Genomic DNA, 18,308 nt, shown 5'->3' on the forward strand with positions numbered 1-18,308 from the left:
TATGATGAGCCCCCAGTGCACCCCACCCCAGAGCTAGCTGCATCCTAGCGCACAATCCTGCCAGCCACTGCCCCCCTCTCACCTGCTCTCTCCACTCTGGCCCCCATGAGTTCTCGACGATCCAGAACAGTGTCTTCTTCTCTGGAGTGAAGAGGGAGGGCAGCAAGGCAGGGTTGGTCAGAGCCATCCTAGCACCAGAGCTCTTGGCACCCTCCAACCTGCTTGTCCTGCACCTCTTCATCCCAGGGCTCCTCTCCATCACCTTCCCCATCCACCAGCCCCAAGGTTTATGATTTTACTTTATTACAGTGCTTCAATCCACCTAATAAACCAGAATTTTTAAGGATCCCGAGTTGGACATTTGTAGCCAACACAGGGAGTCTATTCCAAGTGCTTTACCACCCTCCTAGTGAGAAAGGGGAGCAGGGCTGAGGTCTCTGTGGGGAGTGAAGGGGCACAGGAAACCACAAGGAAACATCAAGAGTCAACGCTGGGTTGAAGCTGCTCAGTCAGGAGAGACAAGCTGGGGGAACTGCTTAGGGGGGAGCAGGGGGAGAATTGGGGGCCACCAAGGGCTGCCCTGGGCATCAAAGCTACCCTTAGGGAAGTCCATGGTTTCCCCATCCCAGCCCCCCCCCCCCCCACCTGATTCTTGGCAGGGTGGCAGCCCCAGCCTTCCTCCAGTCACAGCCATGGGGGGCCGGCTTTCCAGGGTCCTGTACAATGGGGTGTGGGACCTGGCCCAGCATGGGGTGCACTAACCATCCCCTGAACTCTTCCTCTTTGCGGAAAAGAGGGAGGCAGAGCTGAGGTTGGGGGTGCTGGGATGTGGGCTAAGGGGACTTAGTTTGGGGGGGAAAGGGTTGCAGGGTGGGGGATTGCAGAGGAGCTTGGGGAGTGGCTTGAGGGGGATCAAGGGGAGGGCAGGTAGACGGTGTCGTGGTAAACACATGCAGCAAACTTTAGGTCAGGTCAGCAGAAGCTTGGTTTATTAGAGAATGTATTCTGGACAGACTCATACACAATTGGAGAATTGTGAACAGGTCTGACCTCATACAACAGGTGAGGAGAGTTCATATAGAAAATATGACGTCCTAAGCATAGCAACGACATATACCAATCAGCATTTGCCATGACTTTGTTAGTAATGTGCATGTCTTCAATTTATCTCTGTTAGCAGAATTTAAGGGTCTTTTGACTTGAAACTTCAGGGGTTACTTCCCTTTTTGGGCTGACTCAGCAGGCTGGTTTGTGGTTACTTTTGTGCTAAGCTTTTGTTTTTTACTAGACTAGGGCAGGATGGTCTTAGTCTGTGTTAGTTTGGCAGTTTCGGGTCATGTTCTTTTGACTTCTCCATAGCTTACATATTTTGCACCTTATACATAAGGAGATTCAACTCTATTTTTCTCTTCTTCCACAACGGGATGTAAGAGGGTTGGGGAGCCATTTTGGGGTCAAGCCTGGGGGGAGAGGGTGATGCCCCCTGGCAGGATTTTTGGGGGCTCACCAGTAAGGTCACTGAAGCAGGTCATGCTGAACCGGGCCTGGCCTGGCTCTGCCTGCTCCGGGGCTCGCGCCGTTGGCAGGTTCTGCTGGAAGATCCTAAACCGTTGGTGTTGCTCTGCAGGGGCAGGCAGGGTTTCAGGACTAGTGTGGGGGAAGAAGGGGCACTTCACCCCCACCAAGGAGCCCCCACAAGGCCTCCATGCTCCAAACCCTGAGGACCCCGCTCCCCCCCACCTCCCTGGTTCTAGAGTCCCCTCCTTCCACACATCCCCCTGGTGAAAATCGCTCCCACATCCTCCACTGCCACAGAAGGGGAAAGAAGCTGAGGCAGCTGCAGAGCCAGAGGGGACAGGACCCCTGTGACCCCCCCCCCCCCCCACCATTCCTAACCTGCAGATCCCCCTCTTCAGCCTTGTTGCACTGGACCTAGCATGTCCTGGGCACAAGACATCACAGCCTGGCATATTTGTGCAAGGACAGGGAAGTGGCGGGGAGGGGGGTTCCCCCTCTATGGGCCTTTTCTCCTGCCATTCCCCCCGCCCCACCCCCAGCCCACCTGAGCCTTACTATGCTGGGCTGTGGGGCTGGGTTAGAGGCCTCTAGGGGAGGCCTGGCCCCGGCTCCCCAGACCAGTAGCAGCAGGACACAGGTCCTGAGTCCCAGAGGCCCCATGGTGCTGCTCTGCGCCTCCTGCCTGTGCGGGGGGGGGGCGTTATGAAGTCCCAGCAGGGATGACACCAGACCCTCGCCTAGGAAGTTATGAAGTGGGAGGTCTCAGACCCAGGGGGGTGATAGAGGCTGGGAGGACTCAGCCTGGCAGCAAGGGGGTGAGAGCCCACATCCCCCACCTCATAGCCTACCAGTACCCCCTGCACTGTGCCTTGAAGGGCCCTTATCTGGGGGGTGTACCCTCCCCAGATACCCCAAAAACAGGATAAGGAGGGCTAGAGACTCAGCTCAGGCTCTGAAACCTGGGTCCACACAGGTTTTTGGGGTTTTTGGAGGGTGGGGTGGGGAGGCAAGGAACAGAAGGAGGTAGGATCATATTCTGCATGGGACAGGAGAGTGCTGAACTGGTACCACTGCTGGGCCTCACATGTACATCACAGTATCACCCAAATTCCCCCACTCTCAGTCCCAGCCCCATGGTGCCCTCTGCCAACCCCATCCCTGCCACCAAGCCCTGTAAACCCTCCTGCTTCACGGGGCGTGCCACCCATCACCACCGCTTGTCCTGGACCCCCTCACTCCTTGTCCTTCTCTGTCTCTGAGCACTCTGCCATGGTGCTGTGTGTGTTGTGTGTGCTGTGTCTGTTCCTCCAGGCACCTTGTGCACCCTTGGAGATCATACTGTTACAGAAAGAATAAGCCAAGTCCTTGCACCGAGTCCCCCTACTGAGCTCTTTTTTCCCCTCCAGCTTCAGACCCACCCCCTGACCCAGGCTGTAGGCAACAGGCTAGAGAAGTGGGCACATCTCAACTACACAACTGCTACACAACTTTACAGTGCTGCTACATACCTCAGCCTGTGATGCAAGACATCTACACAGTGTAGCTCAGATGCTCATCACAGCAGAGGTACACAGCTTGGGGTTCCACAATGGACCTACACACCAAGGCACTGAGACATGAGGGGGATGGTTGTGTATTGATGCTGCATTGAGCTGTGTGGGTTTTTTTAGCTCTCATGTCATTGTGTAGTGTTATTGCATAACCCTGGTGTGGGGTGTAGCTGTTGTGTTGCTTTGTGTTGTGTGGCAGGGGAGTTGGACAACGTGTTGGACTGTTGTGTAGCTAGGGTCTGGTGTGCAGTCGTGTAACACTGAAGTCATGTAACAGTGTGCTGTGCCTGTGAGTTGCAGCTGTGCAGGGCTGCATCTGCATTAGTGGGCATGTCTACAGGTGCAATTAATGCTATTTGGATTTACTGTGCAGTAGACTAATTTACTGGGCAGTAATCACCTGCACATGTAGACAGTGACAGTTTACTGCACGGTAGATTAGTCTACTGCACAGTAAAGTGTCTCGTGTAGACATGGTCAGTATTGCAGTGCCCCAGTGTGCGGTGGCAGTGCCAATGCATGCAGCTGTGGCCTGTATCTGTCTCATGGGTGGGATTTGTAACCCAGTTGTGTAGCTGTGCTGTACTGTGCTGAGTCTCTGGGCTGCATTGTGTAGATGGCTTGTGTCACAGCTAAGGTATATAGCAGCACTGTGTGGTTGTGTAGTTGAGATGTAGCCCACTTCTCTGCCCAGCTGTAGGCAACAGGTCCTGGCACGGGCAGGGTTGTGTAGCTGTATTGTAATGTGTTGTGTAGTTCTGTGGCTGTGGCTTGTAGTTCTGTGTCCCTGTCACTGTGCCGAGACCAAGCCTCTGGGGGGAAGGGGAGGGGAATTAGAGCAGATTCTTCCCTGTGGGTTGGGAGAGGGTTTGGCACACACAGCTCAATGCCCATATTCCAGCAAGGCCTGCATTCCCCTCCTTTTTTGTCTTCGTAAGGGGAGGAAGTCTAACCCTAACCCTAACCTTAATCCTAACCCTAACCCTCATCCCAGAAAACATCAGGTATAGACTAGGTGTTTCTACACGTTCATGAAGGTGCCATAGTTACTACGCATTAAGTTTAGTACTTGGATAACCAAATACTAAATCAATGCACAATAATTTACGCTATTGCACAGTAGCTTTGGTGTATGGGTTTATTTGGGCATTAATTGTGCAATAGCCTAATACTACTGTTCAGTAGCATATTAGCGCAGGTTTTCCCTGGCATGCTACTGTTCTGTATTATTAAGCTACTGTGCAGTTAGCGTCTCGTGTAGACGCACCCACTGAAGATGACCCAGCAGACTAACACTAGTATGTGCCCACCTTGCTATAACCATGTGTACATTCATGCCCCTTCTCTGCCTACTCATTGTTCTTCGTGTTCCCTCCTGCAACCTGTAGGCAGTTTATCCGAGCCACTTTCTGCCCCTTACATTGGGCTTGGAAATAGGAGATCATAGAACTATAGACAAGCAGGGCTAGAAGGGACCTCAGGAAGTCGTTTTTAGGGGCTCACCTGGGTGCACTTCAACCCCATCTTTGATTCCTGGTCTACCCAAAGTTCAGGCAGCAGTGAGGGAGTCCACTGATTTCATGATTCATTATAATCTACTGAATTTCTTCTAAACTCTTCATCCCACAGCCTTTTTCTTTCTTTTTTTAATGATCTTTAATCTTTCACTAATTAAACTATTCTTTCATCTGCATTTCTTCTGTCTTTTAGCTGCTCCTAGTAGTGTAGCTTCTATGACTCAGTCCTCCAGGCTGATTTGCACTCTAGCAAGAAACATTCACTCAGGTATGGAAACAAGCTTCAGTGAGGTATTGGATGCACTGCCAAGATGCTCAAGAAGGCTTGATTTTGTTTTATGAATCTGAAAGGGATGTATATTTATGTACATTATGAATCTCAAAGGGATGCAGCAAGGGAGGCTTAGGTTGGATACTAGGAAAAAAATTCTCCTTAGGAGGGTGGTGAAGTACTGGAATGGGTTACCTAGAAAGGTGGTGCACTCTCCATCTTGAAGGTTGTTAAGGCCCAGCTCAACAAAGCCCTGGCTGGGATGATGTAGTTGGGGCTGGTCCTGATTTAAGCAGGGGGTTGGACTAGATGTGACCTCCTGGGGTCCCTTCCAGCCCTCATTTTCTATGATTCTGTCATTCTATTTCATTCTAATGACTGAAGAAACAATGTCTTCTGAGAATTTTTGTCTAGTATGTTGTTTTTTAATACATGATGTTCGATACAGAAAATAAATGTTCATTCCAATACATCTTATTTATTTTTGCTTTAATCTTGAGCTGAATAATATAACCCTAGCCCCCTAGCATATTCATAACGTTTCTAGTTTCTTTTTACCTGGAGAAAACTGTGTCAGATTATATATGATGCTGCCCCACACCATCTGCACTACCCGTTTCGAAATCCTAGATCCACCCATGGTCATTTAGTCAAATCCCTGGTCAAGGCAGGATCATTCCTATCCAAACCATCCCATACAAGCGTTTGTCTAACCCAGACTTAAAACTACAAGACCAGCCCTGACACATGACTACCAGGCACATCTCCCCAAAACACCCTGTCCTTCCACAAGTAAAGCAAGGGAACAAAGGCATTATCAATCAAGTTTTTGTTAAAATACATTTGGGAGGTCCAAGAAAGTTGACCATGCCCCCTCCTCCTTAAGAGGAAGTCAAAACCCCTTGTATTCTGGGGTTTAAACTGAGAGGCGTGGCCTGTTTATAGTTGCTAGAAGCATCTTGGGTACACAGTGGCCATGTCTATATGAGACACTTTACTCTGCAGTAGTCTAATCTACTGCACGGTAAATTGTCACCATCTACATGTCTAGGTGCTGACTGCACAGTAAATTAATCTACTGTGCAATAAATTTACTGTGCAGTAAATCCAAATAGCATTAATTGCACATGTAGGTGCTCCCAGTGAGAGTGAGAGATAAGGAATGAATGATCATGATAACAAGCTTTAAATATTGTTAGGTATAATGATGGATAAGTACTAAGCAGTTTTACATTTTATTCCCTCATATGAAAGAAATGCACAAGAACTCCATAGCAGAGACCAGCCATCTTTAACTCAAGGCCATCATTGCCTTTGTTGTTTCCTCAACATGCTTGGACTCACAAGTCCCAGGCTGCATCTTAGTCGTAGTCAGGTTTCCCATCATATCACAATTCTTGGGTTTTTTTGTGGTGATAACTGAAGGTCGTTTGTTTCTATTCCATTTCAGATAAGAACTCCTTAACAATATTTAACACATCTTCACAGATTTTACAAGTGCAGAGCAGGTTCTTGCCTTTGAGAAATATTGACAACAGGGGTGTCAAGCTCCTGTAGTGTGCCCTGAGGCAACCAGAACCCCTGGGTCCTCCAGAGAGATGCTCTGGCATCTGGCCAAAGTGTCTTTATGACTGCCCCCTTCCCCTGCTGCCCCAGCACTGCCTCTGCAAGCTGGGGCAAATAGGAGTGGGGTACGACTGCAGTGTGCACCGGATCCAGGCACCATCCGAAGTAAGTAGGGATGTGGAGGGGTGGGGAGATTGTGGGTGTGAGGGGGAATGTGGTGGGAGGGGCTGTGTAGGTGTGGGGGGAGCTTCTTGGGAAGAGTGGGTCCCCTGCCCACCCCCCCAAGGCGCACAGCCCCGCCCCCCCAGCAACAGCAGCAGCAGCAGCAGCTATCAGGCACTCAGGGCCTGCTGCTGGCAGAGTCCCACCAAGTCACTGAGCCACTGTAGCCGTCACCTGGCCTGGGTCCTGGCACTGCATGCAGGGGCCACACGTTGTGTCGGGTTGGGTCATGCCTCTAAGTGCCCTGCATGGCATTGGCCGGGCCTCGTCCATGGAGGCAGGACCTGGCCTGGCGCAATGCACAGCCCCTGCATGTGGTGCCGGGGCCCCAGGTGACAGCCAGAGTGGCCTGGTGCTGGCCAAAGGTGCACACCCCCAGGCCAGGACAGGTCGGGCCTGTGACATAAGCCCCAGACCCCCCACAAACCCTACACCCACCTACAAAGCCCACCACACCCCTTCCTGCTAAACCCCATAACCCTCCTCGAATCTCACACCCCGCATGCCCAGCTGGCCACATGGAATAGGATGGGACCTGCTGGTGGGAGCTGCAGTTTTAGGGGCAACTGCCTTGCTGCAGCCCTGTTTCATGCCCACACCAGTACTGAAACATGTGGCCCCATCCATCCTGTGGGGGCTCTTGGTCCAAGGAACCACTTGGGGAGTGTGATGGGCTGGGGGGAGGTGGGGAGGTGGCAGCAGGGGTGTGTGTGACAGAGAGAGAGATGGGGGTCAGGAGTGGGGAACTGCTCTGGGTAGGAGAGGCCGTGAGATTCAGGCTTAGAGCCTCCCTGCCCCCATAGAGCAGCCTGTGCAGGGGGAGTCTGGCTGGGAAGGGAAGGGCCTTGCCCAGTCCAGTCCCTGAGCCCCAGTCAAGGGCTTCCCAGGAAGGGCATGGGGATCTCTGGGGCCTGGGCACAGGTGCAGGAAGCAGAACAGCAAGAGCTGGCACTGATCAGAGCCACAAAGCAGTGGGTGGGACATCTGCAGCTGGATCCATGTTCTGGTGCTGGGATGGAGCTGCTGCCAGGAGGGAGCTAGTGGGGGCAGGCAATGGGTGCAAGTCAGGAGTGAGAGGACTGGAGGATAGTGGGGAGCTGTGGGTTGACAGTGAGGGAGAGGGGCAGGTCACTGGCATATCAGTGCTGCTCAGTGCTCCACATCCTGGTGAATGAAGGGCGGCAAGAGAAGCCTTATTTTTCTATGTTAAAAAAACCAAAGAAAACACCAAAGTGTATAGATATTTAGAATTTTTATGATGATGATAGAGGCACTGGTAGGCTTCCAAGTTGCTCTAAAATTGTAAATATATCAATAAAACATTGCCCAACTGATCTCTCTTTATATCTCTCACCTATATAGTGATGTTTCATTTTAATCATGGAAGAACACGGATTTTGCGTACTCTAATGAAATAATTTGGGGGTTTTATCAGATAATTCTCTCATTAAAGTACCCAAAATCCGTGTTCTTCCATGATAATCCCTCCTGTCTCCCCTCTGAGGAAGTGTGAATGGTGCGGCCACCTCCTTGTGCTGATTCAGTCTGTGCAGTCTTGCACCTTAGCCCCAGGGTCCTCTCTCTGCTTCCCAGCCTGACATGCCCGCTGCTCTGCAATGTTGTCTCAGGGTTTCTGGGACAGGGCCTGGCCCCAAGGGGTGATGCACATCCAACAGCCATGGTTCCTATTTCATAATAAGTTAGACAAGGATTTGTATGGGTTGATTTGAATAGGGCTGATCCCAGGGGCGATGCGTAGTGGGTGCACGGGGATGCAATTGCACCCCCTGAGAGTGCCAGTGCAGCCCCTGCCAGGCCATGCTCCCTGTTTAGCCAGTGAACAGGGGGGCAGGTAGGAGCACCACTGCCCCCCCTGCAAGCACCAGCCAGGGAGTGGGACCGCCAGCAAAAGCAGCTGTGCTGCACCACTTCCAGAAGCGGCCCTGGGACTTCTGGAAGTGGTGTGGCTGCTTTCATGGTGACTGAGATCGGCCGCTGGGGAATACCCCCCTCCCCCGCCATCAGCAGGATTAGCTGCCGGGGGACTCCCCCCCCCAGTCACTGACTGGTGTCAGGAGGGGCACATGCCCCCCCTGATTCAAGAGGTACCAGACACCCATGGCTGATCCTGCTTTGAACAGTGTGGTTGGTCTCCTGCAAAGTGTGGCCTCTTACTGCTCTTCCAAACTGTCCCACACCTTGCGCTGCCCTTTGTCTGTCATCAGGGCTCTTGGGCAGTGGCTTTCCCCTAGGCCCACCAAGTCTCTCCCAGTACAGGCTTTTCCTGAGGTCTATTTGTAGTTTTCTGCAGGGCTTTTACTAGCACAGGCCTTCCTATGAAACAGGTAGGAGCCACAATGTTATGGGTTGTTCAGTCTAGCTGCTCTTACCATTGTAGCAGCAGCAGTGGCAAGGTGCGTGTGTGTGTGGGAGGGCTTTTTTAGGCACCGCAGATGCTAAAAAATACCCTCCCAGTGATGTCCAGCTGGTGGTTAGTATGCTTCACTCCAGTACCAGCTGTCTCCTGGCCCCAGCAGGGATATTACAGCTGGAGGCAGGGATATTCCAGTCCCTGCGGAGTGGGTTTCAGGAGCAGGGTGTGAGCACTTCAGAGTAGATGGTGGAGGGCCCATCCCTGGAGGTCACAAGAGCTCCTTGAAGGGCAGTGGGCACAGAAGGCTCCTTGAACTGCAGTGTGGTGTACTGGACATCAGCTGAGCCCTGCAGTGGCCAGACTTGTCATTAGATGAACCATTATATAGCAGGGGTCTCCCACTCCCTTCATCACAGCAGCCTCTAGGCCCTGCAGCCAGCCCTGCCTGCCTGGGGCTAGCACCCTCTGCTGCACCCTTTGGCCTCCCTCCTTGTAGCACAGTGCCCCTTGGCATTACCTCTGGGCTGGGGTCGCTGTTAGGGGAGGATTTCATTTCCCTGGTAGCCTTGGTCTCAGTTCGTGTTGGATACTCTGCTGGGAAAGAGGCGAAAAGGAGACACAGAGGTGACAGAAAGAGGGGGGAAGCCAGCCGGTGCCCCCAGATCAGGGCCAGAGCCCCTGCCTCACTCACCAGCCTGGTCCCCGTGTCCTTCTGCTTTCAGCACTATTGGGGTCTGGCTGTGGAGGGGAGGGTGATTATTTCCATGTGGCACCAAGCAGCCTAGAGAGTGCCACTGCTGCACCAGCCCACCAGCCCTGACCCCCTTCCTGGTGCTGGGAGATAACCGAGGCATCCCAGCTTTGTTGCCTTTACCCCCCTGACTTCATCCCCTCCCAGACTGAAGAGAGACACCTGTGTACCTGGCTCTCCTGGTCTGGTGCCTTTTGAAGCAGACAAAGGTGAGGGCTCCAATCAGGATCAGGCCCAGGGCACCAGCCAGGCTGCCAGCGACTATGGGAAAATGCTGGTGAGTCCATAGGGATCCCAAGGCTGGGGAGAGACAGGGCAGGAGCATCAAATGCTGCACTTGGACCCCTCACCCAGCACTGGGATATTACTACTGGGCGGGGGGAGGAGGGGGGGCATGTTGGGGTTGGTTATACAGAGCCTGAGGCATAGATGTGGCTTCCTCTTTGGGGGCTGGCTACACAGGGACCCGTTGCCCAATGCTGAAATTCAGCTGCTTCTGCGGTCATATCACAGGTTGGTTATGCAGAAACACCTCCCCTGGCATGAAGATACGCCTGCTTCTGGGGTGGGTGTGGATTAATAGCCACATCAAACTTCTCTCTAGGGGGATCATTATTTTGCCAACCCCCAGCTGGGCTGGATGGCAGGTGCTTTGGAAGGCATGTGGCCCCAGGCAAGTGGGCTTTTACCTACCTGGGGGAGCTGAGGTGGGGGTAAGGGTGGGCTCCAGCTCCAGGCAGAGCTCCCCAGAGAGTGGGGGGTCTCCAGACAGGACACAGCCCCACAGACCTTGATAGCGGGCAGAGAAAAACTTGATGGTGAGCTGCATCCGCAACTGCCGGACGCCTTCAAGGATATCTGCTGTCTTCCCATTGAAGCTCCAGGTGGCAGTGTGGGATGTGGAGGCAGGGGTGCCACCCCCTGCACAGGGGGCACAGCGCAGGGTCACTGTCACCCCCTTCATTAGTGGTCTTTGGGCCGGGACACTGATGGATGCCCCTTCCTGGCAACCTGAGGACATGACATTGACTGCCAGATGGTCTGAGACATAGTGCCCTCCTCTGGCCCTTGCAAACATCCCCCATAACCATCCCAGAGCTGGGAGAGAACCCAGGCATCTGGGTTACCAGCCCCACCTCATTCCAAACCCTAATCCTCTTCTGAAGCCAAGTGTCCTGCACTCCTTCCAGACCCCACTCCCCCTGAACTGGGGTAGAACCCAGGTGTCCTGGCTCCAAGCCCTCCCAACCCCCAGCCACTTTCCAGAGCAAGGGTAGGATCTGGGCACAATACCTGGGGTAACGGTGACCTGTGTTGTGGAGGCAGTCTGGTTCCCGTTGGTGCAGGAAAAGAGTCCTGAATCACTGACCTTGGGCTTTGTCAGCACAAGGTAGCTGTCCCCATTCCACGGGTCCCCCCTGAGATGTAGGCGATACTGGAAATGAGCCAGTTTCACCGTCTGAGTCTTTGCTGATGTCCAGGTGAATATGTGGGTGTTCTGCTGGAGCTGCCTTGCACAGAGCGGATATTGGGGGACCCAGATCCACATCAGACTTGGCCCCCGGAGGCTGCAGGGCAAGGCCAGCTCTGACCCAGCCTCCACCACTGTCTGCTCAGAGCCTGCAAACACCAAGCCAAGGTAAGTGCTGAGGTGCAGCTGGCTCTGTGGTGGGATGTGTCAGGGGGCTGGTTATACACTGGTGCTGAGGTGCAGGATGGGATGTTTAGGGCAGGAAGCAAAGGGCAACTCTGGCTGTGCAGGGGGGCTATGCTCAGCCCTGCCTGCATGGGTAGGCCTCTCCCTGCAGACCTAACTAACCCCTTCCTGAAGGTTTCCCTTGGTCCCCCAGACCAGGTCCTACCTTATTCAGTGCAGTCCCCCCTCCTGAGGCTGGGCTGGCTCCTTACCTCTCTTGGCCATGCCCCTCTGTGGGGCACAGAGCATGATGGACAGGAATGCGAGGGTCATGGGAGCATTAAAAGGATTAATCCATGAGGAGCCAGGATAGAGGCCCATACTTCCGGGTGTGTCTGCCTCTAGGGAGGAGCCAAGGGCCCAAGAGCAAAAGAAGAAATAAAGAGCAGAAGCAGAGGAAAAGGAAAACCACAAAGGCCCCAAGTCCATGGCAGAACAGCGTGATCATGAGCCTGAATGACACACTTGACAGCAGGAGAGAGATCCAGCCCACAATGCCACAGGGATGGCTGACAAGGGCTTCATGAGCTGATTTCTAAAAAGGCACCATCTTGTGTGACACAAGGGACCATGGGATGCAAAGTCCTGAAGTTAGGATGGAACAAACCTATCCACCGGTGCAGGCTGGGGGGTGACTGGCTAAGCAGCAGCTCTGCAAAAAGGACCTGGGGGTGACAGTGGACAAGAAGCTGAATAGGAGCCAATACTGTGACCTTGTCACCAAGAAGGCTAACGGCATCCAGGACTGCATTGGCAGGTGTGTTGCCAGAAGGTCCTGGGAAGTGATTCTTCCCCTCCGTTCAGCACTGGTGAGGCCACATCTGGAGTCCTGTGTCCAGTTTTGGGCCCCCCACTACAGAAAGTGGACATGTTGGAGAACTGGCAATGAAAATGGTTAGGGGTGAAGGACAATGAACATGGTTCTGGGGCTGGGGCACATGCTTTGTGAGGAGAGGCTGAGGAAACCGGGCTTATTTAGTCTGCAGAAGTGAAGACTGAAGGGGGATTTAATAGCAGACTTCAACTCCCTGCAGGGGGTTGCAAAGAGGATGGAGCTGGGCTGTTCTCAGTGATGGCAGATGACAGGACAAGGGGCAATGGCTTCAAGTTGCAGCAAGGGAAATTGAGGCTGGATATTAGAAAAAAATGTTCTCACTAGGAGGGTGGTGAAGCACTGGAACAGGTTACCTAGAGAGGTGGTGCAGTCTCCATCCCTGGAGATTTTTAAGACGTGGCTAGACAAAGCCTTGGCTGGGATGATGTATTTGGGGCTGGTCCTGCTTGAGCAGGGGGTTGGACTACATGTGACCTCCTGAGGTCCCTTCCGGCCCTCATTGTCTATGATTCTAGGATTCAGGTGTGTATTCCCAACCCGTAACATGGTAGAGCTTTTTCTCAGTTTCTCTGAGCTTTCCTGGGTATGTCACTCTGGGACAGGGTCTGATTACACCTTCTTTGCCACAAGTTACTGATGGCTCCTCTCAACCTCATCCATCTGGAAGGGCAAAGGGTTTAGGGACCCAGGTCTCCTGTGCACAAGGGGAACGGAGAGGAAGAGACTGGAAAAGTCATTGCTTGAAACTCTTCATCACGTTCTCCATCTGTGTAACATGTCTCTCCTGCTTTTTTAGAGGGGCACCATGCTGATAAATGTAATGATCCTTCATTCATTTCCCCAGGAAGGGAAGCAGAAAGTTTCATGTTTTGCAGCTGATATTCCAGCAGCTCTTTAGGGCTCTTTCTCAGAGCAGAAGCTCCATGAGATTTGTTCTGCCTCCCAAGTAACTCCCCAAGAAACCTCATTCTCCCAGGGACAGGCCTTTCCTCTGTGTGCTATGGGCTAAAGGAGCAGCATGCATTTTGGGGAGGACAAAAGTGGAGGGTCTGGCTTAGCTCTGTCAGAAGAGAACGTGGGCCAAATGAGAGACCTGCCTATTAGGATTGAGAAGAGGCTGGATCATGCAGGCAGGGATGAGAAGCATTTGGGACTTGGAGACAGGTTGGGGGGGGATGCAAAGCAAACAGAGAGAAGAGTCTGAGACAGCCTGAGACTGTGGCTGTGAGGGGCAGTGACAGAGGAGGGCTGGAAGGGGAGAGGAGGAGTTTTCTTTGGCCTCCATCCTTCTGAGCTGAGGAGGAGACCGTCTAGACTGAGATTTATAAGGAAGGCCAGGTTGGGGTGGAGTGGGAGGAAGTAGCTGAGGGGTATGAAGTGGATGTGAGAGCTGATGGCATCTGATGCCAGCTGAAGACTATGTGAAGAGATGACTGGTGTGAAGGGAGAAGAGCAAGGAGGACAGAGCCCTGGAGAAACACTCACAAAAGATAGGAAAGGGTTAGGGTTAGGGTCAGGGTTAGGTTGGGATTAGGATTAAGGTTAGGGTTTAAGGTTAGGGCCTGATTTAGGGCCAGGGCCAGGGTTTTGGGTTAGGGTTAGGATCAGTTGAGGAGGCACATCTACTGGAAGAAATGGTGAAAGAGCAGGCAGAGAGGAGGGGAAATGTGCCTGCGGAGCCCATTGAGAAGTCATATTTCTGGAGAGGCATCTGGAAGGTGGCCAGGGTGTGTCATGGAGCCAGGCAGCCCTGCTCTGTGCCCAGGGTGTCCATTCAGAGACTGGGGTGCAGAGAAGGTAACCCAAGGCAGCCAGGACAGCAGAGCCAGGTCCCACATAAGTCCCTTGACCCAGTCCCTCAGGGCAGGATGTCAGTGACATCATGGCTTCTCAGGACAGTGGATGGGCAGAGATGCAATAATGGGACAGCCCAGGGGTAGCGTAGCTGTGCCCCTCATCCTTGCATCCAGATACAAGGGCTTGGGACCTTCAGTGGGTGTGCAACTTTCTGCTGCAGTAAATGACCACAAAGGCCAGAACATGTGATGAGCCTCTGCCACCCCTATATGTCCTACCCGGAGCCTCAGCTTCCCGTGCTGGGCTGAAACCAGCAGCTATATCCTTCCAGGGTGTGAAGCAACAGGGCTGGAGGATGGTGCAGGGTGTGTTGGAGGACGCTACACAGTCTTGAACCTGGTGAGGATGAATGCACCAGGTCACGGTATGTCCAGATGCTGCAAGACAGAGCCCATCTCTACCAGGCTGAGACAATGATTTTGGCGTGAGGGAAAGGCTTAAGGACCTCTGTGGCAGGGCGCCTTTAGTGCCTGCCACTTTAAGAGGCTTGAACAGGCTGTGGAGTCACCAGCAGGTCCGGTGTGGCTTAACAAGGTGATCACATGACTTCAAGAGGGCTCCTGGACTTGGGGGGTGGGGTTGGGAAGCCTCAGTATAGCCTCAGGGGTAAGTGGGCAGTTGTTGCAGGGAGCCAGAGGAATAACATTGCCAGCTGCAGCTGCTGCTCCTAGAACACCTGGAAGATGGGGTAGGAACTATGGGGATGGAGGAGGTTCCTGGTCCTGGAGTGTAGCAGGCTTGCCTTTTGGAGCTTGGGTTGAGTCCCAGGCTTGACATTTTGCTGTTTTGATTGGTGGAGTCCATCCACCAATCAGGAGGCAGCAAGAGGAATTAAGTCATGCCCCTTTCCTGAGGGGAGGGGGAGAGGAGCTTGCCCTCCCCCACACCCCACCTGATTCAAAACTGCAACACTGCCAGGTTGGGAAGACTTCAGGGGCGGAGCCCTGGGGAGTATAAAAGGAGCTGAGTGCCCAGTCTGCGGGGGAGCCATCTGGGACAGAGAAGAGCGAAGAGCTGAGAGCTGCCCAGCCTGGTGAAGCAGTAACCTGGCAGCACCCCTGAAGGCTTCCATTGGCAGGGAATGGTGGCTGGCTCCAGTGGCTAGGCTCTCGGTGTGCAGCCCCGCACTCGGCGTCCAGACCCTGGGAGCTGCATGAGGCAGCTCGGGTCTGCAACCTCTGGTGTGCAGCCAGAGACACAGTGCACAGACCAGTGCGTGGAGGTCAACTGCCAGAACGAAGATGGGAGCTCAGCGCAAAAGGCACTGCATAGAGGGTCCAGGAGTGGACTGAGCCTGGTGCTGCATGACACAGCCCAGGCCTCTGACTCGTAGCAAAAGGGTTGAGTCTAGGAAGCCAGACGGTGCTCAGGCTACTGAGCCAGCAGACAGGGCCAAGCCAGAGGCCCCAGAAGCCTGCATAGCAAAGCCCTGCTCCAGAGGACAGAAACCCTCCCCAAAGCCCACCACAGGCGAGAGAGCAGCTTGGCGCAGAGGACAGGGGCCACCCTCCAGGCCTGGGAGCCATGACTTGCAGGGAAAAAAGGATTCCCACAGGGGAGGAGGAGTCCCCACTGGTTAGTTAAGGGCTCCTGAAAGTGGAGGTCCCACTAGGAGGGCCCCCCTAAAGTTACCAGCTTCCTTGAAGGGCTTGGGAAAAGCCCAAGGGCATTGGGGTTTCCCCTTGGGATTAAGTTTTTCTTTGGGACCATAAGTGGTGTGATGTCATGCCTTATATTTTGTGAACTCTCATGTTTGTAAATTAGTAGATGAGTAGAGTCCTAGGGATCTGCTGGGACCCCCTTTTGCTATTATTTCACCTGTTGTTTATTTGTATTTATTTGTGGCTTATTTATTGTTCACTCATACTTATCTATAGTTTATCTGTTGGCTATCTATGTTTATTTTGGGGTTTATCTGTTTCAGATACGGTATGGAGGAAAACTGAGCAGTCTGCAGTTCCCCCACGGCACACCTGCCAGCTAACAGTTCCCTTCCCTTGGAGAAGGGGAGTATATATCTGAGTAAACCTGGGGTATAGAAGCATGACCTAAAACTGCACCCTGCTAGGTAGGATGGTGTGGTGGGGCTGTCTGTGGCAGGGTCGTCCCCAGAAAATGCCACACCAGTACCTACCTCCCTAGTGAAAGGTGTGTATGGGGTGCCATATAGCCTCAGCCCCCATGACCTGGTGGGTTACCTCATAGAGGGCACAAGTGAGGGGTTAAGGCATGTCATCAGAGGCCTGAGGCCCAAGGGGTGTAAGACCTAGTAGCCCTGGTGAGGGGGCGGTGTAGTGGCTCCAATGAGGGGACATGTGTAAGCAGTAGGCCATGTAGAGTAAGGTCTGTGTGGGCAGTCCTTTAAGGTCTGTGTGGGCAGGCCTGAAGGACTGTGCATAAGCCAGCCTTAGAGATCGAGTGAGCTGTTTGGAGGGGCCCAAGAGGGCAGACCCATATGGGAGAGTGAGGGCAAGCAGCTCAGTACCTACCCTAAATCACCTTGCTGACCTGTGCTGGGGCCAGGAGCAGACCAGTTGAAGGGCCAGAGTGTCCACCCTGAGGGACGGCTAGAGGCTAAAGGCTGGGAGTCCTAACCTGCCTAGAGGTGAGGCCAGGGCCAGTGAGACCAAAAGTCCTGGAGAGGGCCATAGCCACAAGGGAAAAAGGGCTTAAGGAGTTTTGCAGCCCAGAATGAGGGCAGAGTAGACCGCCTGAGGAGGAGGGATCTGGGTGGGGTCTGAACATCAGGCAGGCATAGAATGAGGTCCATTGTGGGCCAAAGCCACTTAGCAATGCCATCTGTGAGGCATGGGACATGGTATAAGGTTCAGTTTGGACCTGTGTATTACGCCTTTGGCATTGGGCAGTAAAGGAGCAGCCTCCTGCCTTAGAAACAGCTACTTATGATGTTACAACAAAGGGGTGGCAGGCAAGACAGGTGGGCTGACTACCCTAGACAGCTGGGTGGGCCAATGATTAGACTGACCTCATGACAGCCTCCTGTCACACCCCCCTTCCACCTGGTACATAGCAACTCCAGCCCCAAACACTGCTCTGCTCTCTGGCCCTTCAAGACTCACCCAATGCCTGTGGGAGTTGACAGAAGCTGGATAGTGGGATGTGTGCAAGAACCAGGGCCTCTGCAGGACACTGTCCCCAGAAAATCTCTTCAAGCTCCCACTCAGGATTAGCAGGTTGGAAAACCCATCTTGCACATAGTAACAACCCCAGGCCTTGCATCAGGTGTCCTCTAGGACCAGGAGCTCTCACTAGGCCTGTTTTGGGGAAACTGAGGCACAAGGTGGGGTAGGGAGGAAAGCAACTCAGCCAAGGTCCCAGCAGGTCCTGGTCTCTGGGCACCCTGTTCCGTGCTTTCTGTTCTAGTCCAGGCCATCTGTAGTAACCATGGGACCCTGGGAGCCCTGAACATCGATGGAGCTGGGGTCAGGGTCATGTTGACTATTGAGTGCAGGAACCTGGAGAAGTTCTGATCTGACAGGATCCAGAGTCTGTGCTCCCTGCTTCAGAGCAGCTCAGCAGGTACCTGCATCCCTATCTTTACAGCAGCTTCTGCAGTAACCGAGGCTTGCTGCCTGTGCCCACACCTGAGTCTCCTTTCCCTAACGACACCAGCATAGTTCTCTCAGCCTTTCTTCACAGGTTGCTTCCCAGCTCCTTCCTCATCTTTGGTACCCACCTCTGGATCCTTCTAGTATCTCCCCATCTTTCTTGAACTGCAGTGCCAGGGCTGTGCGCAGTGCTCCAGTGGGGCCTAACCAGCCCAGAGTGATATGGAAGGGAACAGACAGGCCTTGATGGCACTGTAATATGGGGTAACATTGAGGATCACAGCTCACTACCCCTGCCCCATGGCCCTCCCCACACTGCTTTCAAGTCCCCATGCTCCTTCCTGTTCCCCTTCAGCTAGTCCCGAATTCTCCCATTTGCTGATGCATTCACACTGAGCTCCTACCTGCAGTTACTCCAGCCCTATCTAGGCTTCTGTGGCCATGTAAAGGGGTATTGAAGTAAGTGAATACTCTGTCTGGGAAAGGGACTGTCTCAGCTAGTGTGTGATCCCTGCATTAGCCTTGCTGCTAGCATTTCCCCCTACTCTGCAGAGAGTGGCTCAGGCATATAGCCAGAGCACT

The 18,308-nt window shown here is 53.4% G+C and overlaps 1 protein-coding gene across 4 annotated transcripts; it reads right to left on the reverse strand.

Annotated features, from left to right (window-relative positions):
• Window positions 1-7,879: 7,879 nt before the first annotated feature.
• On the reverse strand, window positions 7,880-11,799 carry LOC106740264 (uncharacterized). 4 transcript variants are annotated; one of them, XM_019498372.2, is made up of 7 exons: window positions 11,678-11,799; window positions 11,063-11,389; window positions 10,463-10,558; window positions 9,940-10,069; window positions 9,710-9,756; window positions 9,536-9,612; window positions 7,880-9,365 (listed from the first exon to the last, which is right to left on the reverse strand). In XM_019498372.2, exons 1-7 carry the CDS (start codon window positions 11,784-11,786, stop codon window positions 9,231-9,233), a joined length of 921 nt encoding a protein of 306 aa, XP_019353917.1. In that variant the 5' UTR covers window positions 11,787-11,799; the 3' UTR covers window positions 7,880-9,230. The 4 variants fall into 4 exon arrangements, with proteins under 4 accessions (XP_019353917.1, XP_019353915.1, XP_019353914.1 ...); XM_019498370.2 differs by lacking the exon at window positions 10,463-10,558 and adding an exon at window positions 10,559-10,780; XM_019498369.2 differs by having other exon boundaries at window positions 9,536-9,609; window positions 10,463-10,780.
• Between the last annotated feature and the right edge of the window lie 6,509 nt (window positions 11,800-18,308).

This window comes from Alligator mississippiensis, chromosome 15, assembly GCF_030867095.1.
Source record: "Alligator mississippiensis isolate rAllMis1 chromosome 15, rAllMis1, whole genome shotgun sequence".
Classification (NCBI taxonomy): domain Eukaryota; kingdom Metazoa; phylum Chordata; order Crocodylia; family Alligatoridae; genus Alligator; species Alligator mississippiensis.